Here is a 27,095-nt window from a genome sequence, read left to right on the forward strand (position 1 = left end):
AGCCTTTTGACGACTTTGATTTGAATACGATCAGTAAGCCGGACCAGAAGGGGTTAAGCTATGATTCGAATACCATCTAGCCCCCAAATAATCAAGTTGTTTGAGCATCTATGGTTCGAATACGATCAGGAAGCTGTGCCCAAGGAGATAAGCTAGATTCGAATACGATCAACCCCCAATGGTCTAAATATTTAACGACTCTGATTCGAATACGATCAGGGTCGGACCAAAAGGGGTTAAGCTATGATTCAAATACGATCTAACCCCCAAATGATCAAGAGGTTTGAACAGCTATGATTCGAATACGATCAGGAAGTTGTGCCAAAGGGGTTAAGCTAGATTCGAATACGATCATCCCCCAATGGTGATTGAATTATGATGAAGAAGGCTCATTATTGAAGATAAAAAATGATAGAGGCCCTACTTTATTTATAATCATCATAATATATACATGGTAAAAATATGTACATCATAAGAGCCGATGGCTCATGTGTAGTAAGGCCGAAGATGAGCAATATTCCATGGCCGGTGGGTCTCCTCCTCTGACTTACGTGAGTCTTTATGCTCTCGAATGTCGATAAGGTAGTATGACCCATTGTTCAAGTTCTTGCTGACCACAAAGGTCCCTTCCCAAGGCGAGGATAACTTGTGTGCATCAGTTTGACCTTGGATGGGCCGGAGCACTGAATCACCATCTTGAAAGGTTCTGGACTTAACCCGGCGGATGTGGTAATGGTGCAGGTCTTGTTGGTAAATCGCCGAGCGGGCTGCCGCCAGGTCACGCTTCTCATCTAACAGGTCAAGTGCATCCTGGCGTGCTTGTTAGTTATCAGCTTCAACGTAAGTCGCCACGCAGGGTGGTCATGACGGATGTCACTAGGAAGAATCGCCTCTGCTCCATAAACCAGGAAGAAAGGCATGTAACCCATAGATCTGTTGGGGGTAGTATTGATACTCCATAGCACTGAAGGTAACTCCTCCACCCAACAACCCGGTGTCCGTTGCAAAGGAACCATAAGTCGGGGCTTGATGCCCTCCAAAATTTCCTGATTGGTCCTTTCTGCTTGACCATTGGATTGGGGTGAGCTACTGATGAAACGTCAAGTCGAATATGCTCACGTTGACAAAACTACTCCATAGCACCCTTGGACAGATTAGTGCCATTGTCAGTTATAATGCTGTGTGGAAACCAGAACGAAAAATCACCTTCTTCAGGAATTGAACCGACGTGGCTGCGTCACACTTACTGACTGACTCTGCCTCGACCCATTTTGTTAATTTATCAACCGCCACCAAAAGGTGGGTCTTTTTATCCTTGGACCTTTTGAAAGGCCCAACCATATCAAGCCCTCAGACTGCAAACGGCCAAGTAATTGGAATCATCCTCAATTCTTGAGCCTTCACATGAGCTCGTCGTGAGAATTTCTAACAACCATCACATTTACTGACCAAATCCTCTGCATCAGCATGGGGCGTCAGCCAATAAAACCCATGACAAAAAGCTTTAGCTACAAGGGACTTTGAACCGGCATGGTGACCACAATCTCCTTCATGAATCTCACGAAGAATCTCGCGGCCTTCCTCAGGAGAGACGCAACGCTGAAATGCCCCAGTGACACTACAATGGTGTAACTCGCCATTGGCAATTGTCATTGACTTAGACCGCCGGGTTATCTGCCTGGCCAAAGTTTCATCCTTAGGCAACTCACCCCGGGTCATGTAAGCCAAATATGGTACTGTCCAATCTGGAATAGTGTGAAGAGCTGCCACCAACTGTGCCTCCTGGTTAGGAATAGCCAAATCTTCCTCTGTAGGCAATTTGACAGATGGGTTATGCAGAATATCCAAGAAAGTGTTAGGTGGCACCGGCTTTCCTTGAGATCCAAAACGGCTTAAGGCATCAGCTGCCTCATTTTTTCTGTGATCAATGTGTTCCACCTGATAACCCTTGAAGTGTCCAGCAATAGCATCAACCTCACGGCGATAAACCGCCATGAGTGGGTCCTTAGAATCCCATTTGCCTGAAACTTGCTGGGCTACCAAGTCTGAGTCGCCAAAACATCTCACCTGGCTTAAGTTCATCTCCTTAGCCATCCGAAGACCATGGAGTAAAGCTTCATACTCAGTTGCATTGTTAGAACAGGGAAACATCAACCTTAGAACATAACAAAACTTGTCACCTCGAGGGGAAGCTAAGACAACTCCAGCCCCTGAGCCTTCCAATTGCCTGGACCCATCAAAGTGAATCGTCCAATATGTGTTATCTAGCTTCTCTTCAGGCATTTGCAGCTCTGTCCAGTCGTTGATGAAATCCACCAATGCTTGAGACTTGATGGCAGTGCGAGTCATATATTTTAAACCATGAGGTCCAAGCTCGATAGCCCACTTGGCTACTTGCCCTGTGGCTTCTCTGTTTTGAATAATATCTCCCAAAGGAGCAAAACTAACCACCATGATGAGATGACCCAGGAAATATTGCTTAAGCTTCCGGCTGGCCATGAACACCCCATAAACAAGCTTCTGCCAATGTGGATACCTCTGTTTGGACTCAATGAGCACCTCACTGATATTAGTAAACCGACCGTTGAACTGGATATTCCTTGCATGCCTCCTTCCGTTCCACCACAACAGCCACGCTGACAGCCCGGGCATTAACAGCCACATAGAGCAACAGTGGCTCCTTGTCAATGGGAGCAGCAAGGACTGGCGGCTCAGCGAGCTGCCTCTTCAAGTCTTCAAACGCGTTATTCGCAGCATCACTCCAAATGAAGTCATTTGTTTTCTTCATCATCTGATACAACTGTATGGCCTTCTCACCTAACCGGCTTATGAACCAGCTTAATGCAGCAATACGACCCTCCAAACGCTGAACATCGTTGATACACTTTGGTTTTGCCAAAGAGGTAATGGCCTTGATCTTCTCCGAGTTAGCCTCAATGCCTCTGTTAGAAACCAGAAATCCCAAAGCTTGCCTGCGGGTACACCAAAGACACACTTGGCCGGGTTAAGCATCATATTGTAGACCCGGAGATTATCAAAGGTCTCCTTTAAATCATCTATCAAAGTTTCCTTCTCTCTGGATTTCACCACAATATCATCCACATAGGCATGAACATTGCGCCCAATCTGATTGTGAAGACAATTCTGCACACAGCGTTGGTAAGTCACCTGGGCACTCTTGAGCCCAAAAGGCATAGATACATAGCCAAAGGCTCCAAAGGGAGTAATAAAAGCCATTTCTCCTGGTCCTTAACTGCCATCTTGATCTGATGATAACCAGAGTAAGCATCCAAAAAACTCAAACGCTCACAACCCGCCGTAGCATCAATGATTTGATCAATACGAGGGAGAGCAAAAGGATCAGACGGACAAGCCTTGTTTAAGTCTGTGTAATCCACACACATACGCCAAGTGCCATTCTTCTTGAGCACTAGCACCGGGTTAGCCAACCACTCAGGATGAAATACTTCAACAATGAACCCAACTGCCAAGAGCCGGGCCACCTCTTAACCAATGGCCTTACGCCTCTCCTCATTGAAGCGATGAAGGAATTGCTTGACCGACTTAAATTTCGGATCAATATTGAGAGTGTGCTCAGCGAGTTCCCTCGGTACACCCGGCATGTCAGAAGGTTTCCATGCAAAGATGTCCCGGTTCTCACAGATGAACTTGATGAGCGCGCTTTCCTATTTAGGATCCAGATTAGCACTAATACTGAACTGCTTGGATGAATCGCGAGGAACAAAGTCAACGAGCTTGGTGTCATCGGCCGATTTAAACTTCATCACCGGATCATGCTCTGTAGTTGGCTTCTTCAAAGACGTCATATCAGTCGGGTCAACATTATCCTTGTAAAACTTCAACTCTTCTGCTGCACAGATCGACTCAGCATAAGCCGCGTCATCTTCTTCACACTCCAAGGCTATCTTCCGACTTCCATGTATTGTGATGGTCCCTTTGTAACCCGGCATCTTGAGCTGCAGATAAACATAACACGGTCGTGCCATGAACTTGGCATAAGCCGACCATCCAAATAGAGTGTGGTACGTGCTTCTGAGCTTAACCACTTCAAAAGTTAACTTCTCAGCCCTGGAGTCATGCTCATCTCCAAAGGCCACCTCCAGCTCAATCTTGCGGACTGGGTATGCTGACTTACCGGGCACCACCCCATGGAAAATAGTGTTGGATGTCTTAAGATTTTTGTCAGTTAACCCCATGCGACGAATATTCTCATAATAAAGGATATTAATGCTGCTACCTCCATCCATGAGTACCTTAGTAAACTTGTACCAACCAACTTGAGGCGCCACCACCAAAGCCAAGTGACTCGGATTATCAACCCGGGGCGGGTGATCCTCCTGGCTCCACATAATGGGTTGCTCAGACCGTCGCAAGTATTGGGGAACTGCTGGCTCAACGGCATTCACAACCCTCTTGTGAAGCTTCTGGTTCCGCTTGCACAAACTTGTGGTGAAAACGTGATACTGCCCGTTGTTCAACTGCTTTGGATGGCTTTGATATCCGGATTGCTGCTGCTGCGACCCCCCTGGCCAGATTGCTGATTGTAACCACCCTGGCTACCTTGATTATATCCACCCTGATTATTTTGGTGGCTCTGGAAGCCGGAATTAGAACCGCCACCTCCATAACCTAGGCCTTGGGAACCGCCGCCACCTGAGCCACCGCCCGGCCCGTGATTGATGTCGAACGAGTTAGAGTTTTTGAAAGACTTCATAATCGTACAATCCTTCCAAAGGTGAGTGGCTGGTTTCCCCTGTGTGCCATGCCTTGGACAGGGCTCATTCAGCAACTGCTCAAGAGTAGGACCTGATCCGCCGGTCCGAGGAGGCGGCCTTCCCTTATGACGTTGATTGTTGCCATGTGCATTGGTGTTAGCCACAAACTCCGAGCTACCATCAGCCTTGCGTTTACTGTTGCCCCCCTGATTCGTCGGATTATGCTATGGACCCTTAGCGTTGCCGTTCTTCTTTCCCTTCCCTGTCTTCTCGTTGTCAGACTCGGGGTCCTTGGTACTATCAGAGTCGGCATATTTGACTAGAGCCACCATTAGCTGGCCCATGTCATTACAATCGCGCTTGAGCCACCCTAGCTTCTGTTTAAGAGGCAAAAAACGACAATTTTTCTCCAACATTAAGACCGCAGAGCCGGTGTTCATGTTATCGGATGAATGTATGATAGCTTTGACTCGGCGCACCCAATGGGTCGTGGATTCATCCTCCTCTTGCTTGCAATTAGTCAAGTCCACAATCGACATGGGCTGCTTACATTTGTCCTTAAAGTTCTGAATAAACCGAGCCTTCAACTCTCCCCATGACCCGATGGAGTTGGCAGGCAACCCTTTAACCAAGTACAGGCCGTTCCATCCAGCATCATGGTGAAGTATTTGGCACACGTAGCGTCACTAACCTCCAGTAGCTCCATGGCCATCTCATAACTTTCAATCCATGCCTCGGGGGGTAAGTCGGTTGTGTAATTAGGCACCTTTCGAGGTCCTTTGAAATCCTTGGGCAACCGCTCATTACGTAGAGCCGGAACCAAACAGGGTACACTTGTGGACCTAGAGGTCACGCCTACCTCAATCGAAGTCGTCGGATAAACCGGAAGGGGCTGGTGAGCTGCCTGCTGAGCTGCTTCCTGAGCACCTGCTCGGCTTGTTGATGCACTCTATCCTGATCAAGCAAGTTAAGAGCTCCATCACGTGCCGGGTCATGCCCGCGCGGCTAGTCACGGCTCTGGGCATTGCTTGAAACGGCCAGTGAGTCCATGTGCCTATTATAACTCCGGCTCCGGCTTGGGCGAGGGGTTGAGTGAATCCTATCTCGACTGTAAGAATATGCCTCCTGCAGCACCAAGGCTGTCTGAAGAAATTCTCTGACCCTTCGTGTTTCAACCGCCATTGGAGAGTCTCCATCCACCGGGAGAGCCGCCAATCATGTTGCCGCAACAATCATGTTCTCCAATGGATTAGAATAATGACCCGGTGGTGTTGGTACATGCTGAGGCGGAGTGGTATTCAGACAAGGGGATTCCGTCATGCGTGGTTGAACCGGCGTTCTAACCCCGGGTACCGCCGCCCGGTTTACCTCTGGCGGGTTACTAGGCCCTGCACCAGGCGTGCAGAAAAGGTTTCTAGCCTCGTAAACCGGAGGCAGACGGTATTGGTGCCTCCTCCTCATGATCTTGTTTGAAGCGTTTTGATCCATCGTAAGCTGAAAAGCCTCCGATTGAATCTGTTGGGCCTGAGCATCCAAAGCAGCCCATTCTGCGGCCATCCTGACGTCCTCTGCTGCCAGGCCTTCCTTGGCTTGTGCTACCTCCTCACGTAACTGTGCCACCTCTGCATCATGCTGAGCTTGATTCACCGGGTTGACCACGGCTGTTAGCAGAGCCGTCAATTTGTCCATTAAAGCCATCAAAACCTGAGCTGGCGGGCGCACAGGGCCTTCTGCCCCGGCTGTCGTCACCGCCGCTGACCCGGAAGTCATCGCCACCGCGGTTGAAGAATTTAGCCCAGGCTGGGTACCAGCCATGAAGATCCCGACTCTGTTCGGCGGCTCATAGGGGTCCAGAATACTGTCGCCATCGGAATATCCCCCAAGTCCAGTGTCTTGCAGCTGATACATCAAAGTAGTCTCGCCGTGGACGACTCACCATCAGAGTAGATGGCCATCTCACCGCCAGACATAGATCCTTCAGAAAACTCCGCTCCGTGGATGCATCCCACGAAGGCACGCTTCATGGCGGGCTGAACTCGGGCGGGTCTCGCACGCTGAGCCGTCTCGATGATGTCGGTGCAGATGTCCGGCTCAGGGCCCGATTCGCCGATCTTGCCGATGAAGACGTGGATTCCACCGAAGGGGACCCGGTACCCGTACTCAACTGAGTCGGCCTCGGGGCCCCAGCCTACGTTGTCGATGTAGAGCTTGCTACGACGACACTTGGTCATCCGGCCCATAGGGTATCACTTGAGCCCTTCGAAGCTGCCCTTTAAGAACTCAAATCCACCGTACGCTGGCCCCACGGTGGGCGCCAACTGTCATGGAAAGGTCACGGCAGATGTCCTAGCAGAAGGACTTAGTCATGGAGCCATCGCAACTAGGAAGCTTAAAGGGGTTAAACGGGACAAAGGACACGGGAGTTTATACTGGTTCGGCCCATTGCGGTGAAGGTAAAGGTCTAATCCAGTTTGAGGTGGTATTGCTTATGTCTCGATTACCAGGGAGCGAATCCGTTTGACCTAGCTTTCGATCTGTTCTTTCTTTTTCTGAACCGCCGTCGGGTCGTCCCTTTATATACACAGGTCGACGCCCGGTGGCTCACAGAGTCCCGGTCGGCTCATAGAACATGTCCGGCTCGGTGACTATCTTTACATGCCTTATAGTACAAGTCTTTACATATATGGCGGTTTACTCTTACAGGCCTTAAGTCACCTTTGGGCCTTGGGCCCTTAACTAAACCTCATCTTCAAATATCCTCGTGGGCTTCATATGATGAATCACCATAGGTATAACCCGGCCCCTCCTGGGCGGGTCATACCTAATAGTTATATCCCCAACACCAACCATTGCTTCTACGACTATCGCTACCGCTTAGTGATAAAGTAAAGCAATTACATAGCCCTTGTATTTCATACAATAAAGCGACAACCATATGGCTCCTGCCAGTTGCCGATAACTTTTACAAAACATGATCATCTCATACAACAATCTTTATATCACATCATGTCTTGACCAAATCACATCACAACATGCCCTGCAAAAACAAGTTAGACGTCCTCTACTTTGTTTGTTGCAAGTTTTATGTGGCTACTACGGGCTTCTAGCATGAACCGTACATACCTACAGCACAAAAACCACAACAATGATTTATCAAGTTTGCTGTTTTAACCTTGACAAGGACCGGCCGTAGTCAAATTCAATTCAACTAAATTTGGAGAAACAGACACCCTCCAACCACCTTTATGCAAAACATGTTGCATGTCTGTCGGTGGAACCGGTCTCATGAACGCGGTCATGTAAGGTTGGTCCAGGCCGCTTCATCCAACAATACCGCCGAATCAAAATAAGACATTGGTGGTAAGAAGTATGACGATCACCGCCCACAACTCTTTGCGTTCTACTCGTGCATATCATCTACGCATAGCCCTGGCTCGGATGCCACTGTTGAGAAACATAGCATGCAATTTCAAAAAAATTCCTACGCTCACGCAAGATCTATCTAGGAGATGCATAGCAACGAGACGGGGAGATGTGTCCATGTAGCCTCGTAGACCGAATCCGAAAGTGTTAACTTAACGCGGTTGATGTAGTCGAACGTCTTCACAAATCAACCGATCAAGTACCGAACGTATGACACCTCCGAGTTCTGCACACGTTTAGCTCGATGACGTCCCTCGAACTCTTGATCAAGTAGAGTTACGAAGGAGTCGATGAGTTCCGTTAGCACGGCGGCGTGATGACGGTGTTGGTGAAGTGATTCACGCAGGGCTTCGCCTAAGCACCACGACAATATGACCGGAGGAGTAAACAGTGGAGGGGGGCACCACACACGGCTAAACAACTGATGTGCTTTGGGGTGACCCCTGCCCCCGTATATAAAGGAGGAGTGGAGGAGGCCGACCACAAGGGGCGCGTCAAGGAGGGCGGAGTCCTACTAGGACTCCACTCCTAGTAGGACTCGCCCCCCTCTTTTTCCCTTCTCATCGAGGGGGAAAAGGGGAAGGGAGAGGGAAGAGGAGAAGGAAAGGGGGCGCGCCCCCTCCCCTAGTCCAACTCGGACTCCCCATGGGAGGGGGCGCGGCCACCCCTTGTGGGCTGCCCCTCCTCTCCCCTATGGCCCATGTAGGTGTTGGGGAACGTAGCAGAAGTTCACAATTTTCTATGCATCACAAATCAATCTATGGAGATACTAGCAACGAGAGAGAGGGGAGTGCATCTACATACCCTTGTAGATCGCTAAGCGGAGGCGTTACAAGAACGCGGATGAAGGAGTCGTACTCGTAGCGATTCAGATCGCGGTTGATTCCGATCTAAGCGCCGAACAACGGCGCTTCCGTGTTCAACACACATGCAGCCCGGTGACGTCTCCCATGCCTTGATCCAGCAAGGAGAGAGGTAGAGGTTGGGGAAGACTCCGTCCAGCAGCAGCACGACGGTGTGGTGGTGGTGGAGGAGTGCGGTACTCCAGCAGGGCTTCGCCAAGCACTACGAGAGACGAGGAGGGAGAGAGGTAGGGCTACGCCTTGGGAGAGAGAGACTCATGTGTTGGGCAGCCCCAAAACCTCCACTATATATAGGGGCAAGGGGAGGGGAGGCGCCCTAGGGTTTCCCCTAGGGGGGGGGTGGCGGCGGCTAGGGCAGATGGGATCTCCCCTTTGGGTGACTTGGCCCCCAAGCCAGGAGGTGGGAACCCTAGATGGGGCGCCCCAAACCCCCTGGTCACGTGGGAATAGGTGAGGGGGGCGCACAGCCCCTTAGTGGGCTGGTTTGCCCCCTTTCCCTTGGCCCATGAAGCCCCCCAACACTTGCCGGGGCTCCCGAAATACCTTTCGGTCATTTTGGTCGTCACCCGGTACCTCCCGTACACTCCCGGACTCCAAAACCCTTCATCCAATATATCAATCTTCACCTCCGAACCATTCCGGGACTCCTCGTGATGTCCGTGATCTCATCCGGGACTCCGAACAACATTCGGTAACCGCGTACATACTTTCCCTATAACCCTAGCGTCATCGAACCTTAAGTGTGTAGACCCTATGGGCTCAGGAATCATGCAAACATGACCGAGACATCTCTCTGGTCAATAACCAACAGCGGGATCTGGATACCCATGTTAGCTCCCACATGTTCCACGATGATCTCATCGGATGAACCATGATGTCAAGGATTCAATCAATCCCGTATACAATTCCCTTTGTCTACTGGTATGATACTTGCCCGAGATTCGATCGTTGGTATCCCGATACCTTGTTCAATCTCGTTACCGACAAGTCTCTTTACTCGTTCCGTAACACATCATCCCCCAATCAACTCCTTGATCACATTGTGCACATTATGATGATGTCCTACCGAGTGGGCCCAGAGATACCTCTCCATCACACGGAGTGACAAATCCCAGTCTCGATTCGTGCCAACCCAACAGACACTTTCGGAGATACCCGTAGTGCACCTTTATAGCCACCCAGTTACGTTGTGACGTTTGGTACACCCAAAGCATTCCTACGGTATCCGGGAGTTGCACAATCTCATGGTCTAAGGAAATGATACTTGACATTAGAAAAGCTTTAGCAAACGAACTACACGATCTTGTGCTATGCTTAGGATTGGGTCTTGTCCATCACATCATTCTCCTAATGATGTGATCCCGTTATCAATGACATCCAATGTCCATGGTCAGGAAACCATGACCATCTGTTGATTAACGAGCTAGTCAACTAGAGGCTCACTAGGGACATGTTGTGGTCTATGTATTCACACATGTATTGCGGTTTCCGGTCAATACAATTATAGCATGAATAATAGACAATTATCATGAACAAGGAAATACAATAATAACCATTTTATTATTGCCTCTAGGGCATATTTCCAACAGTCTCCCACTTGCACTAGAGTCAATAATCTAGTTCACATCACTATGTGATTGTAATGAATCAACACCCATGGGGTTTGATCATTTCTCGCCTGTGAGAGAGGTTATTAGTCAATGGATCTGAACATTTCAGATCCGTGTGTGCTTTGCAAATCTCTATGTCATCTCCTAGATGCAGCTACCATGATCTATTTGGAGCTATTCCAAATAACTGTTCTACTATACGAATCCGGTTTACTACTCAGAATAATCCGGATTAGTGTCAAAGTTTGCATCGGCGTAACCCTTTACGACGAACTCTTTTACCACCTCCATAATCGAGAAAATTCCTTAGTCCACTAGTTACTAAGGATAAGTTTGACCGATGTTCTGTGATCCATTCCTGGATCACTCTTGTAACCCTTGACTGACTCATGGCTAGGCACACTTCCGGTGCGGTACACAGCATAGCATACTATAGAGACTACGTCTGAAGCATAGGGGACGACCTTCGTCCTTTCTCTCTCTTCTGCCGTGGTCATGTCTTGAGTCTTACTCAATACTCACACCATATAACACAGCCAAGAACTCCTTCTTTGCTGATCTATTTTGAACTCCTTCAAAATCTTGTCACGGTATGTATTCATTTGAAAGTACTATTAAGCGTTTTGATATATCCTTATAGATCTTGATGCTCAATGTTCAAGTAGCTTAATCCAGGTTTTCCATTGAAAAACACTTTTCAAATAACCCTATATGCTTTCCAGAAATTCTACATCATTTCCGATCAACAATATGTCAACAACATATACTCATCAGAAATGCTATAGTGCTCCCACTCACTTCTTCGGAAATACAGGTTTCTCATAAACTTTGTATAAACCCAAAATCTGTGATCATCTCATCAAAGCGTATATTCCAACTCCGAGATGCTTACTCCAGTCCTTAGAAGGATTGCTGGAGCTTTGCACACTTGTTAGCATCTTTTAGGATTGACAAAACCTTCTGGTTGTATCGCATACAAACTTTCCTCAAGAAAACATCGAGGAAACAATGTTTTGACATCCTATTTGCAAGATTTCATAAATAATGCAGTAACTGCTAATATAATTTCAACAGACTCTTAGCATCGCTACGAGTGAGAAAATCTCATCATAGTCAACTCCTTGAACTTGTCGGAAAACATCTTAGCGACAAGTCGAGCTTTCTTAATGGTGACACTTACCATCATTGTCTGTCTTCCTTTTAAAATCCATCTGTACCCAACAGCCTTACGACCATCAAGTAGTTCTTCCAAAGTCTATACTTTGTTTTCATACATGGATCCTCTCTCGGATTTTATGGCCTCGAGCCATTCGTCGGCATCCGGGCCCACCATCGCTTCTCCATAGCTCGTAGGTTCATTGTTGTCTTGCAACATGACCTTCAAGACATGATTACTATACCACTCTAAAGTAGTACGCATCCTTGTCACCCTACGAGGTTTGGTAGTGACTTGATCCGAAGCTTCATGATCACTATCATAAGCTTCTACTTTAATTGGTGTAGGCGCCATAGGAACAACTTCCTGTGCCCTGCTACACACTAGTTGAAGTGATGGTTCAATAACCTTATCAAGTCTCCACCATCCTCCCACTCAATTCTTTTGAGAGAAACTTTTCCTCGAGAAAGGACCCGTTTTAGAAACAATCACTTTTGCTTCCGGATCTGAAATAGGAGGTATACCCAACTGTTTTGGGTGTCCTATGAAGATGTATTTATCCGCTTTGGGTTCGAGCTTATCACGATGAAACTTTTTCACATAAGCGTCGCATCCCCAAACTTTCAAGAAACGACAGCTTAGGTTTCTCTAAACCATAGTTCATATGGTGTCATCTCAATGGAATTACGTGGTGCCCTATTTAAAGTGAATGCGGTTGTCTCTAATGCCTAACCCATGAACGATAGTGGTAATTCGATAAGAGACATCATGGTATGCACCATATCCAATAGGGGTGCAACTATGATGTTCGGACACACCATCACACTATGGTTTTCGAAGCGGTATTAGTTGTGAAACAATTTCCACAAGGTCTTAGTTGTGTACCAAACTCGTAACTCAGATATTCATCTCTATGATCATATCATAGACATTTTATCCTCTTGTCACGATGATCTTCAACTTCACTCTGAAATTACTTGAACCTTTCAATAATTCAGACTTGTGTTTCATCAAGTAAATATACAACATCTACTCAAATCATCTGTGAAGTAAGAGCATAACAATATCCACCCGTGCCTCGGCATTCATTGGACTGCACACATCAAAATGTATTACTTCCAACAAGTTGCTTTCTTGTTCCATCTTACTGAAAAACGAGGCTTTTTAGTCATCTTGCCCATGTGGTATGATTTGCATGTCTCAAGTGATTCGAAATTAAGTGAGTCCAAACGATCCATCTGCATGGAGTTTCTCCATGCGTACATACCAATAGACATGGTTCGCATGTCTCAAACTTTTCAAAAAACGAGTGAGTCCAAAGATCCATCAACATGGAGCTTCTTCATGCGTTTTATACCAATATGACTTACATGGCAGTGCCACAAGCAGGTGGTACTATCATTACTATCTTATATCTTTTGGAATGAACATGTGTATCACTACGATCGAGATTCAATAAACCATTCATTTTAGGTGCAAGACCATTGAAGGTATTATTCAAATAAACAGAGTAACCATTATTCTTCTTAAATGAATAACCGTATTGCGATAGACATAATCCAATCATGTCTATGCTCAACACAAACACCAAATAACAATTATTTAGGTTTAACACCAATCTCAATGGTAGAGGGAGCAGGCGATGCTTGATCACATCAACCTTTGGAAACACTTCCAACACACATCGTTATCTCACCTTTAGCTAGTCTCCGTTTATTCCATAGCTCTTTTATTTCGAGTTACTAACACTTAGCAACCGAGCCGGTATCTTAATACCCTGGTGCTACTAGTAGTACTAGTAAAGTACACATTTAATACAATGTATATCCAATATACTTCTGTCAACCTTGCCAGCTTTCTCATCTACCAAGTATCTAGGGTAGTTCTACTTCAGTGACCGTTCCCTCATTACAGAAGCACTTAGTCTCGGGTTTGGGTTCAACCCTAGGTTTCTCCACTGGAGCAGCAGCTGATTTGCCGTTTCATGAAGTATCCCTTCTTGCCCTTGCCCTTCTTGAAACTAGTTTGTTTCACTAACCATCAACAATTGATGCTCCTTCTTGATTTCTACTTTCGTGGTGTCAAACATCGCTAATATTTCAAGGATCATCATATCTATCCCTGATATGTTATAGTTCATCATGAAGCTCTAGTAGCTTGGTGGAAATGACTTTGGAGAAACATCACTATCTCATCTGGAAGATTAACTCCCACTCGATTCAAGTGATTGTTGTACCCAGACAATCTAAGTACAAGCTCAACGATTGAGCTTTTCTCCCTTAGTTTGTAGGCTAAGAAACTCGTCGGAGGTCTCATACCTCTTGACGTGGGCACGAGCCTGAAATCCCAATTTCAGCCCTCGGAACATCTCATATGTTCCGCGATGTTTCTAAAATGTCTTTAGCGCCTCAATTCTAAACCGTTTAACATTACTAAACTATCACGTAGTCATCAAAACGTGTATGTCAGATGTTCACAACATCCGCAGACGATGTTCGAGGTTCAGCAGACAGAGCGGTGCATTAAGGACATAAGCATTCTACGCAGCAATGAGGACAATCATCAGTTTACGGACCCAGTCCGCATAATTGCTACTATCAACTTTCAACTAAATTTTCTCTAGGAACATATCTAAAATAGTAGAACTAAAACGCGAGCTACGACATAATTTGCAAAGACCTTTGGACTATGTTCAGGATAATTAAGTTCATCTAATGAACTCCCACTCATATAGACATCCCTCTAGTTATCTAAGTGATACATGATCCGAGTCAACTAGGCCGTGTCCGATCATCACGTGAGACGGACTAGTCATCATCGGTGAACATCTTCATGTTGATCGTATCTACTATACGACTCATGCTCGACCTTTTGGTCTCTTGTGTTCCGAGGCCATGTTTGTACATGCTAGGCTCGTCAAGTCAACCTAAGTGTTTCGCGTGTGTAAATCTGGCTTACACCCGTTGTATGTGAATGTTAGAATCTATCACACCCGATCATCACGTGGTGCTTCGAAACAACGAACTTTCGCAACGGTGCACAGTTAGGGGAACACTTTCTTGAAATTTTAATGAGGGATCATCTTATTTACTACCGTCGTTCTAAGCAAATAAGATGCATAAACATGATAAACATCACATGCAATCAAAAAGTGACATGATATGGCCAATATCATTTTGCTCCTTTTGATCTCCATCTTCGGGGCTCCATGATCATCATCGTCACCGGCATGACACCATGATCTCCATCATCATGATCTCCATCATCGTGTCTCCATGAAGTTGTCTCGCCAACTATTACTTCTACTACTATGTCTAACGGTTTAGCAATAAAGTAAAGTAATTACATGGCATTGTTCAATGACACGCAGGTCATACAATAAATTAAGACAACTCCTATGGCTCCTGCCGGTTGTCATACTCATCGACATGCAAGTCGTGATTCCTATTACAAGAACATGATCAATCTCATACATCACATATCATTCATCACATTCTTTTGGCCATATCACATCACATAGCATACCCTGCAAAAACAAGTTAGACGTCCTCTAATTGTTGTTTGCATGTTTTACGTGGCTGCTATGGGTTTCTAGCAAGAACGTTTCTTACCTACGCAAAAGCCACAACGTGATATGCCAATTTGCTATTTACCCTTCATAAGGACCCTTTTCATCGAATCCGATCCGACTAAAGTGGGAAAGACTGGCACCCGCTAGCCACCTTATGCAACAAGTGCATGTCAGTCGGTGGAACCTGTCTCACGTAAGGGTACGTGTAAGGTCAGTCCGGGCCGCTTCATCCCACAATGCCGCCGAATCAAGATAAGACTAGTAACGGTAAGCAAATTGAACAAATCATCGCCCACAACTACTTTGTGTTCTACTCGTGCAAAGAATCTACGCATAGACCTAGCTCATGATGCCACTGTTGGGGAACGTAGCAGAAATTCAAAATTTTCTACGCATCACCAAGATCAGTCTATGGAGATACTAGCAACGAGAGAGAGGGGAGTGCATCTACATACCCATGTAGATCACTAAGCGGAAGCGTTACAAGAACACGGATGAAGGAGTCATACTCGTAGCGATTCAGATCACGGTTGATTCCGATCTAAGCGCCGAACTACGGCGCCTGCGCGTTCAACACACGTGCAGCCTGGTGACGTCTCCCATGCCTTGATCCAGCAAGGAGAGAGGTAGAGGTTGGGGAAGACTCCGTCCAGCAGCAGCACGACGGCGTGGTGGTGGTGGAGGAGCGCGGTACTCCAGCAGGGCTTCGCCAAGCACTACGAGAGACGAGGAGGGAGAGAGGTAGGGTTGCGCCTTGGGAGAGAGAGACTCATGTGTTGGGCAGCCCCAAAACCTCCACTATATATAGGGGCAAGGGGAGGGAAGGCGCCCTAGGGTTTCCCCTAGGGGGGCGGCGGCCAGGGCAGATGGGATCTCCCCTTTGGGTGACTTGGCCCCCAAGCCAGGAGGTGGGAACCCTAGATGGGGCGCCCCAAACCCCCTGGTCACGTGGGAATAGGTGAGGGGGGCGCACAGCCCCTTAGTGGGCTGGTTTGCCCCCTTCCCTTGGCCCATGAAGCCCCCCAACACTTGCCGGGGCTCCCGAAATACCTTTCGGTCATGCCGGTCATCACCCGGTACCTCCGGAACACTTCCGGACTCCAAAACCCTTCGTCCAATATATCAATTTTCACCCCCGGACCATTCTGGGACTCCTCGTGATGTACGGGATCTCATCCGGGACCCCGAACAACATTCGGTAACCGCGTACATACTTTCCCTATAACCCTAGCATCATCGAACCTTAAGTGTGTAGACCCTACGAGCTCGGGAATCATGCAGACATGACCGAGACATCTCTCTGGTCAATAACCAACAGCGGGATCTGGATACCCATGTTGGCTCCCACATGTTCCACGATGATCTCATCGGATGAACCACGATGTCAAGGATTCAATCAATCCCGTATACAATTCCCTTTGTCTACTGGTATGATACTTGCCTGAGATTCGATCGTCGGTATCCCGATACCTTGTTCAATCTCGTTACCGGCAAGTCTCTTTACTCGTTCCATAACACATCATCCCGCGATCAACTCCTTGATCACATTGTGCACATTATGATGATGTCCTACCGAGTGGGCCCAGAGATACCTCTCCGTCACACGGAGTGACAAATCCCAGTCTCGATTCGTGCCAACCCAACAAACACTTTCGGAGATACCCGTAGTGCACCTTTATAGCCACCCAGTTATGTTGTGACGTTTGGTACACCCAAAGCATTCCTACGGTATCCGGGAGTTGCACAATCTCATGGTCTAAGGAAATGATACTTGACATTAGAAAAGCTTTAGCAAACGAACTACACGATCTTGTGCTATGCTTAGGATTGGGTCTTGTTCATCACATCATTCTCCTAATGACGTGATCCCGTTATCAATGACATCCAATGTCCACGGTCAGGAAACCATGACCATCTGTTGATTAACGAGCTAGTCAACTAGAGGCTCACTAGGGACATGTTGTGGTCTATGTATTCACACATGTGTTGCGGTTTCCGATCAATACAATTATAGCATGAATAATAGACAATTATCATGAACAAGGAAATACAATAATAACCATTTTATTATTGCCTCTAGGGCATATTTCCAACAGTAGGCCCAACAATTACCCGGGGGGGGGGGGGTCTGGTAACCTCCCGGTGCTCCGAAAATACCCGAACCTTTTCGAAACCATTCCGGTGTCCGCATACTATTGTCCAATATATCAACCTTTACCTCTCGACCATTTTGAGACTCCTCGTCATGTCCGTGATCTCATCCGGGACTCCGAACTTCCTTCGGTCACCAAAACACATACGGGTTCGAGAACTATGTAGACATGACCGAGACACCTCTCTGGTCAATAACCAATAGCGGAACTTGGATGCTCATATTGGTTCCCACATATTCTATGAAGATCTTCATCGGTCGAACCGCAATGTCAACATATGTTATTCCCTTTGTCATCGGTATGTTACTTGCCCGAGATTCGATCGTCGGTATCCTCATACCTAGTTCAATCTCGTTACCGACAAGTCTCTTTACTCGTTCCGTAGTGCATCATCCCGCAGCTAACTCATTAGTCACATTGCTTGCAAGGCTTCATATGATGTGCATTACCAAGAGGGCCCAGAGATACCTCTCCGATACTCAAAGTGACAAGTCCTAATCTCGATCTATGCCAACCCAACAAACACCTTCGGAGATACCTGTCGATCGTCTTTATAATCACCCAGTTACGTTGTGACGTTTGATAACACACAAGGCATTCCTCCGGAGTCCAGGAGTTGCATAATCTCATAGTCGGAGGAATATATATTTGGCACGAATAAAGCAGTACCAATAAAACTGAACGATCATTATGCTAAGCTAACGGATGGGTCTTTTCCATCACATCATTCCATTAATGATGTGATCCCGTTTATCAAATGACAACTCATGTCCATGGCTAGGAAACTTAACCATCTTTGATCAACGAGCTAGTCTAGTAGAGACATACTAGGGATACGATGTTTTGTCTATGTATTCGCACATGTATCAAGTTTCTGGTTAATACAATTCTAGCATGAATAATAAACAATTTATCATGAATAAGAAAATATAAAATAACAACTTTATTATTGCCTCTAGGGCATATTTCCTTCAGTCTCCAGCACAAACATGTACCATTTGCAACACTAGATGGTAACCGCCGCAACACAAGATGGCTGTTTGTCGCAACACTGATGGTCGTTGTCTTTACTGAAGCCTTCTACGGGGGCATCATCCGTTGTAGCAATGGCCAACCGCGACCACAATGTTGTTGTTGCTGATTTGAAGCACCGTCTTGACCGACATGCAGTAGCTCAACGTCGTCCCTCTAGAACACCGGGTGACGCCGGTCATAGCACTCCCGTGGCCGACCACAACACCTCGCACCCCGCTATCGCAACAGCCACACACAAATCGTTGTGAGCTCCCTTGCAACACCATGTCGCCGCAACGCGAAGGAGAAAGAAGAGGCGGGAGAGAATTGAGGGTAAGTGGCGACTTTACAGCAACACGACTATAGTGACAGGGAAAAGGAGTGGACGAGGGATTACTCAGGGAGAAAATAAAACACAGAGGAGAAGGTCAGTTCATGGGAGAAAACAAAGAGTGGACTAGAGAGATTCAGGTGGAGACAAGGAGAAGAATGGGCGGTTTGCGGGGCCCACAAAGGAACACGTGGAGCAAGCCTAGGCGAACCTATGCATGACTGTAATCGATCGTCCGATTAACATTGTTTTCCCTTTCTACATTTTTTTGAGGGATTTTTTTTCTTTTCTACATGATCCTTAATAAAGCAAAGATTTTGTTAGTTGAAATGTCAAGATGCGAGTATGATCCAACTGAACTGTGCTGGATCGAGTCTTTCGTATGAAAAAGGAGCCCAAATAGATCGTTAGAAAGAAAAAAGAGAGACCATTCTTGCAATGGTGTGATCAAACGGTTGCTGCCCCTACACCGCAAAGGGCAATGATCTGCGCCGGCGCACCGGCCGAACGGTTGGGCCGGTCGAGCCCCAACCGTCAGATTTGGTTCCCTGCACCGTCAGATCTGGTTCCCTACCTCCTTCTTCAACCTCCCGCACGGGCCCCCTCGTGCGCGTCGACGCCCCAGCACGCGCCGACCGCCTCGCCTCGCCTCGCCTCCTCACCACCGGTCGCCCTCGCCGTCGGTCGCCTACGGCCGCCGCCCTCGCCGCTGGTCGCCCGCCCTCACCTACATCAGTCTTCGTGTGTTCTTGAAAACCTCCGTGGATGCAGCAGCCGTGGTTACGGCCAGTCGAGGTTGCAGCTCGCCGCGACCCCGTAGCAGCTCGCCGGCGACCGGTTGCAGCATCCGCCCCTGCCCCCCGTGCTGGATCTCGCCGCCGGAATTCACAGAAACCCACCATCGGCATCTTGCCGTCGTGACAAAAATGGATGTAGCAAAAACTGTGGACGGTAGTAGCAAAAATCCACATGGTTGAAGCAAAGATGTCACAAGGTCGTAGCAAAAAAAAAAGCCAGTTCCAACACAAAAACAATGTCGCCGGTTTGAAGCTTTTCACGCATACACTTGAAGCATTCCTCTTAGTGGTTGCAACTTTTCTGATTTGCGTATTGTCTAGTTGTAGCTTTCTATCTCAATGGTTGGAGCTTTTTCCAACTACGGTTGAAGCTTTTCTATTAATGGTTGTAACTATTTTTCTTTTTAGCAGCGCTTGGTCAAGGCTTTTTGTGTCGTTTCGGTTGAAGCTTTTTTCATTGAAGGTTGTAGCATTTCATGTCAACGGTTGTAGCTTTCCCCGATGGCGCTGACAGGTTGTAGCTTTCTCTACATCCGGTTGAAGCTTTCCATCAAGGGGATGAAGCTTTTTGTAAACACGGTTGCAACATGAGGGGTTGCGACGGGTTCTGCAGAAGCCTCTGGTGTCGCCAATCGCCGCCCGGCTCGTCGGCGGCGAGGGCAGAAGCACGAGGCGCGTGGGAGTTGCAACCGCCGGGGGTGGGGAATTGGTCAACGGCCTTGCTGCATCCAATGGCGAACTGGGCTTTAAAGCATGGCGGGGTGAGATCTACATCCATGGACGCACGGGGGATTTGACCTTCCATGGCCGATCGCAAGATGCGGGCGTCGGCGCTGCAACGATGGACGCAGGAGACAAGGATGAGAGCGATATCCGTGGAGCTGCGAGACGGAGATGAGGCGAGATCCGCAGGATCCGCACCGCCACGTGGCTGCTCACGAGTGGGTCGCGCGTGCGCGCGTGGAGTGGACCGGCCGAAGCTTCGGCCGGTGCCCCGGCCGCAAACACTTCCCCACCGCAAAAGAGGACCGAGCGCTTGGGTGCCGTAAGTGCATGCGCATTTGGTTCTTGCGATGGTGTGATCAAACGGTTCCTGACGTGTGGGCCCGAAGCAGCGTCCGGAAAAAGATCCCTAAAAAAGAAAACTACCCGCAAAATAAAAAGAGGAAAAATGAAAATGTCTCTACATCTTGTGGACCGGTCGCCGAGAAAAACGCCACCAATCCAGTGCCCGAACACGTGCATCCGTCAATACACCGAGCCCACCGAGGCACCTCTACGCCACCTGGCAGACCGGCCCCCTCGCCCGCCGTTCGCTCCCCTCCGATTCTCCGCCGCGCCCGAATCAATCCCTCGGTGAAGCGTGGAGCGGCTCGAAGAGTCCAAAGCCCGGAGGCCGGAGGAGAGGCACCAGAGCACACCGCGATTCATCTCGCCGTCTCAACCCGTGGCTGCAGGTAAGCCGCCGCTCATCCCCAAATCCCCACCCCGCGCGCCTCCGCCCGGTGGATCCCCAGGCAGGCCCCAGCTCCGCTCGCGAGGAGACGAACGCGGCGGTCTCGTCTTGCCATCCGTGGGGGCAACTCGGTCCCGCCATCGGCGTGTGCGCTGCATGGCTCGCCCGGCTAGAAATGTTTGTGAGGGTACCAGAGTTTGAAGGGGAAGGGAGCTTGGGGTTTGATTGGAAGGCCGGTTGGTTTGGCCATCCGGAATCTACCCGATTTGATTCGTATCTCGCTGTCTACCCTGCGAGTTCCGAGCGCGGAATGCACGCAGAGCCGGTGTGATATCTCAGGACAGTGTCTCGTTCGTGTTGTTCATAGGCGTTCTGAACTTTTGATGGTGTTAGGTGAGGTGGTACCGCAGAATCTGACTCAATGTACCTTCGTCACATGTGTGGGTTGTGGTCGGCAAAGGCACGTGTATAGTTGGTTGGAATTTTGCATGTTGGTGTCCGTGTAAAAATTAATTTGCTGTAGGGAGGGCATCTTAAGAATGTTTACCTTCTTGCTGCTGCCTGGTCCGGTTTTAATGTGCCATGCTTGTATTGCTGGAGTAGATGATCATGAGTATACTACACGAATGCTCTTGTCTTATGATGTGTTTTTTAGTTTTTTCTGGTTCAGTCTCTGTGAGCTGGCTGACTAGAGTTTGCTGGTTCCTAGAGTTGGAACTGGCCCAACTGGCTCTGTAATGTTGAATTCACTTTTAAATGGTTTTATGGATCTCTGATTGTTTTTCTTTGGAACCGTCTCAGTATTTCGATTCCAGTTAATCCTTCAGGCTGTTTTTACCTCTCCTTTTTTACTTTTGCTTGAGGAGGGATGAAGTACTCAGCCTACATAAATTTCTACTGCAGATTAGGGGTCCACTGTTATTTTCATGCCCTTATCTGGGATGGCCATTGCTTTCAAAGCAAGCACGAGTGCTTGTACTGCACAACAACTGTGGGGGCATCCAACCAGGGATCAGTGCCAGTATGGTTTCACTCACTTAAATGAACGAAAGAGCAGAAAAGGCTCTGCTGCATTGCATGCCAGAGCTATTCCCGGGAACTTAGACCTGGATTTCGGTGATCCTTCTTGGAAGCAAAAGTATCAGGAAGACTGGGATAGGCGTTTTAGTTTGCCACATATTACAGATGTCTTTGATTTAGAGCCAAGGCTCACTACTTTTTCACTGAAGAAAAACAGGTTCCTTCCTATTCGCTTCATCTATAACTGGTTTGTTATGTATTCTGAAAACATAAAGCTGTATGTATCTTATTTTACAAAGAACATATGTTACTGACAGAACTCCCCGTGGCGCTAGCGATGCTTCATCACCTGACAAGTGGAATGGCTATGTAAATAAGGATGATAGAGCACTTCTGAAGGTCAGTAATGAGATCATATGATGTGAACTAATTGTTTTCCATAAGATTTGTAAAATAATACATGAAGAAAGCCTAGTCTTGAGATGTACCTCAGGGAAACTAAGGAAGAATTAATTATGTCACGAGACAGTTAGTGGTACCATGTATCATTTGCTTATTCATGAATTCATTAATGTATTTTGTAAGGTTGAATGTGCCGACTTTGTGCAAAAGTGCAAACTATTTCTTCTCTTTGTAAACTGCCAAACATTACTTTAGATAATACCAATAATGTGCTTCAGTTAAATGTTTTTTTTCGAGAAAATGCAAAGACTTTGCGTTTTAAACCTTCGACTAAAGAAGCCTTACCTTCTCCCTTACTGTTTGTATTTATAATTACACAGTATGTTTCTCCAGGTGATTAACTATGCCTCTAATACTTCTGCTGGAGCCGAGTGCATTGATCCTGATTGTAGCTGGGTGGAACATTGGTACGCTCTGATGTAGTTGGTTTGTCTTTTCTGTGACACACGTTACCTTTTATCGTCAAATTATATGAAAAAATGTTAGCTTATGTGAGTTTTTGGATTTGTCATTTGATTGTTGAATGCATTCAATTGCTATATTCTCGTGATTCTATCTTTCAAGAAGGGGGAATTGATGAGCCAGTGGTATTTGCTTTTTATAGGGTGCATCGTGCGGGGCCTCGTAAGGAAATATACTACGAGCCAGAGGAAGTAAAAGCAGCCATTGTTACCTGTGGAGGGCTCTGCCCCGGTTTAAATGATGTTATTAGACAGGTATTATCCTTTCAATATCGTTCAAAATTGGCTTCTTCTTTACATGCCTGAAGTTTAAATAAGTGATGTGCCTTATTAAAAATATATTTCTTGTGTCTTAATCTTGGTTCCACAACCTCTTGACAATATTGATCAAATGTAAATTGTATTTCCAGATAGTATTTACCCTGGAGATCTATGGGGTGAAGAATATTGTCGGAATTCAGTTTGGTTATCGTGGATTTTTTGAAAAAGGCTTGAAAGAAATGCCGGTAAGGATGCATCTCCATTCGCCTGATGTTGTAAGGAAGTTGATGTTTATTATGCCGTGGAATTACATTTTGGTTTCAACCTTCAGCTTTCACGTGAGGTGGTGGAGAACATAAATCTTGCTGGTGGAAGCTTCCTAGGTGTCTCACGTGGAGGAGCTAAAACTAGTGAAATTGTAGATAGCATACAGGTAAGCAATGTGAATAAAAGATTGTGATGTTCTGTGTTGATGCTTCATTATTATTTTACATGATCATCCCGTGTTTGTAGGCCAGAAGAATCGATATGCTATTTGTAATCGGAGGAAATGGTAGCCATGCTGGAGCTAATGCTATCCACGAGGAGGTTATTACGTCTCTATTGGAGTTCCTTTCTTTATTTTTATCATAGGTGTCATACTGTCATTGATGTACTTTTGGACATGATTGGATAAAGGAGCATTTAGTTCTATTTCCACGTCAAGTATAGCACAGTAATCTGACTCTTATACAACCTAATGGTAGAGGTTATCAATTACCTGAGAATACAAAGCCCATTGTTTGCAGCAAAAATGAAACAGTATTGAGAAAACATAGGGATGCCTTTTCCCTAATCAGCACATGTTACTTCTGTGGTTGTGCCCAAAGTACACCAATACGCATGATTCTTAATGATAAACTTTTCATAGAAGTACATGTACTGTCACAACGTTGTGCATTACATTTACTATGTTAAATCTTTGTATTCTGACAGATCTTCTACTGAAAAAACACACGTATGTGTTTCATGGGATGTGACTGTTCATGCTTAGTTTAATTCTTTGTTCTGGTTTGCAGTGCCGTAAGAGAAAACTGAAAGTTTCAGTTGTAGCTGTTCCAAAGACAATTGATAATGATATACTTTTCATGGATAAGACTTTTGGTTTTGACACAGCCGTTGAAGAAGCTCAACGTGCAATCAATTCTGCCTATATAGAGGTTGGTTGACGTTGCTGGTGTTTGTGTTCTTTTACTATGGAAACTTTAAGTGGAGTGAATTTGGTATATGGTTACTCTTGCTTTAGATAATTCCTTCTATCTTCAGGCACGTAGTGCATATCATGGAGTTGGGTTGGTCAAATTAATGGGAAGAAGCACTGGATTCATAGCCATGCATGCTTCTCTTTCTAGCGGACAGATTGATGTCTGCCTAATACCTGAGGTATGTAACTGAAAACACTGCTGATGGAGCTTCAAATCTGTCTTTACTTCACATTTACTAACACGAGCGCACAATCTGAGCGAAGGTATCTTTTACACTTGATGGAGAACATGGTGTCTTGGCACATCTTGAGCATTTACTGGAAACCAAGGGATTTTGTGTGGTTTGTGTGGCTGAAGGTGCAGGACAGGTATGATGTAGCGCATGGTGTTTTGACTCGTCCAAAAGCTCTAGTAACTTCAGTTAAATGGATGAAATTTAGGTTGTGATTCTTGGATTTGTTGTTGCAGGATTTACTGCAAAAATCAAATGCAACAGATGCATCAGGAAATGTGATACTTAGTGATTTTGGCGTCCACATGCAACAAAAGGTATATGCTCGTTTTAAACCCCATGCAAATGGATTTTTGTTAGTAAGTATCTTAGATGATGATAGGTGTTTGAAATCATCTTGTAACCAGTCAACTCTACTGAAGCCAGTTCCTACTTTACTTTTTTTTTGCTTTTGCGAGGGGCAGTACCTGCTATACATGCTAGAAAATCAAGGGCCTTTTTTATTGGATTTTGTATGAATCATTTTTTTTTCGAGAATGTGCATGAATGATTTATGCTGGTTGTCACCAGTTTTATATAGTAGGGCTCGTACAGAAGTGTAGTTAGTTATTGCAGGTAAGCATGCCGATTCACAATCTACTGGAAAGTTGGAAAACTATGAGAATCTTGTCTATTCTATTGTGTTTTGCTGGAAAGAGATGGAAGTAGAACTTCTGGTCAGTTCTTTGTTGAGCTGCTTGCCTGAGCTTAGTTGCAGTAGTGTTCTGGCACAAATGGAACTGGTCAATGTTATTCATCCTAGTCAGGATTGGTCTAACATCAGTTTTGCAAACCGTAGTTAGGGACCTCAGGGTTGCACAGGTTATTTTTAGCTGCCAGTGTATAACTTATGAACCTCATTTTCTGTACATGCAAATCATTAACTTGCCTATTTCATGATAGGAGACCATATCCATATAATGTTGAATTTAAAACTTACTAATTAAATACTGTTCCCGTATTGACATGTTCTGTCTGTTATAACATTTGTATTCCTCCGTCGTTTTGATATTTTGTCAAGTTGTACTACTCCCTCCATAAAAAAATATAAGAGCGTTTAGACCATATTTCTTTACGGAGGGAGTACATAGCAACTAAACGATTTGATGTCATTGGTATGACTCCCCAGATCAAGAAACATTTCAAGGACATTGGTGTTCTAGCTGATGTGAAGTACATCGACCCAACATATATGGTCCGGGCATGTCGTGCAAATGCATCTGATGCCATCTTGTGCACTGTGCTTGGGCAAAATGCTGTAAGTTTATGTCCCTGTATTTCACATATGTATTAGTAGCATGTATCCATCATATCTAGTTTGCATTTGACAAATATTAACTCCTCTAGGTCCATGGAGCATTTGCTGGGTTCAGCGGCATCACATCAGGTATTTGCAACACACATTATGCCTACCTCCCGATCACAGAAGTCATCACAACACCGAAGCATGTGAACCCAAATAGCAGGATGTGGCACCGATGTCTCACGTCCACTGGCCAACCGGACTTCCACTGACTCGCGTTTAGCGTTTACTTCTCTGCACAGGCTAAACTCGTTGAATTAACATATTTTTGCTTACCCACAGACTAGTCACAGCTGAAAGATTAGTCACGGTGCAAGCTACCAACATGTTAACAATAATGTAATACTGAGAAGGAACTCAATCGGCTTGTTTCACATCAGCCCCATTTTTGTCCATGAACAACAGAGCTGCACAAAGCTCAAGTTGTCCCGAATAATCTGTAATGCACTGTCCAACCATTGACCATCCATAATTCTAAAACGAAGCTATTTGCTTCAGAAACGATGTGTAGCGAAATGCCTTCTGCGTTCCACGACCGATTTCTATGAGTGATTTGTTTTATGTTGTGCTGAAGCTAAACACTTTCACTCTGTTCTTTAATTCACTGATGACTCTGAGAAGTCACACCATGAACAAAAGCGGGACGACGATGTATTCAAGTGCAAGTATCTAATCAATCGCTTTTTTTTTTTGAAACAAAAGGGCCCTGCCCCAACTTTATTAAGTCAAGGCAAAGAAACCAACATCCGACATTTCACAGCTCTCGTAGCGACCAAAAGTAGCTGCAACAGACTGGGAGTTTATCAAAGTTAACCCACGGATACAACCATTACAGGGAGAGGCACTCGATAGGATGGTAAACATTTCGGCACACAATATAAGCAAATCAAGTCTCCCAATTACTATCTAGTACGCCAGGCTATCCTAATCAATTGCTTACATAGTTATACAAAATAAGAACAG

At 46.2% G+C, this 27,095-nt stretch overlaps 1 protein-coding gene across 2 annotated transcripts; it reads left to right on the plus strand.

Annotated features, from left to right (window-relative positions):
* Nucleotides 1-20,865: 20,865 nt before the first annotated feature.
* LOC123112116 (ATP-dependent 6-phosphofructokinase 5, chloroplastic) lies at nucleotides 20,866-26,587 on the plus strand. 2 transcript variants are annotated; one of them, XM_044533039.1, is made up of 14 exons: nucleotides 20,866-21,111; nucleotides 22,014-22,347; nucleotides 22,448-22,529; nucleotides 22,913-22,999; nucleotides 23,197-23,308; nucleotides 23,464-23,559; nucleotides 23,646-23,747; nucleotides 23,828-23,902; nucleotides 24,373-24,513; nucleotides 24,620-24,736; nucleotides 24,822-24,926; nucleotides 25,027-25,107; nucleotides 25,959-26,087; nucleotides 26,177-26,587. In XM_044533039.1, exons 4-14 carry the CDS (start codon nucleotides 22,914-22,916, stop codon nucleotides 26,342-26,344), a joined length of 1,212 nt encoding a protein of 403 aa, XP_044388974.1. In that variant the 5' UTR covers nucleotides 20,866-21,111; nucleotides 22,014-22,347; nucleotides 22,448-22,529; nucleotide 22,913; the 3' UTR covers nucleotides 26,345-26,587. The 2 variants fall into 2 exon arrangements, with proteins under 2 accessions (XP_044388974.1, XP_044388973.1); XM_044533038.1 differs by having other exon boundaries at nucleotides 22,926-22,999.
* The last annotated feature ends 508 nt before the right edge of the window (nucleotides 26,588-27,095 follow it).

Source organism: Triticum aestivum, chromosome 5B (genome assembly GCF_018294505.1).
Source record: "Triticum aestivum cultivar Chinese Spring chromosome 5B, IWGSC CS RefSeq v2.1, whole genome shotgun sequence".
NCBI classification, from domain to species: domain Eukaryota; kingdom Viridiplantae; phylum Streptophyta; class Magnoliopsida; order Poales; family Poaceae; genus Triticum; species Triticum aestivum.

What these genes read in the sequence shown, in the direction of transcription:
- LOC123112116 (XM_044533038.1), top strand. Translation starts at nt 22,037, where the DNA reads ATGCCCTTATCTGGGATGGCCATTGCTTTCAAAGCAAGCACGAGTGCT. An exon ending in CTAATGCTATCCACGAGGAG is followed by an intron (nt 23,903 to 24,372) that starts GTTATTACGTCT and finishes TCTGGTTTGCAG; the next exon opens with TGCCGTAAGAGAAAACTGAA. An exon ending in CTGTGCTTGGGCAAAATGCT is followed by an intron (nt 26,088 to 26,176) that starts GTAAGTTTATGT and finishes TAACTCCTCTAG; the next exon opens with GTCCATGGAGCATTTGCTGG.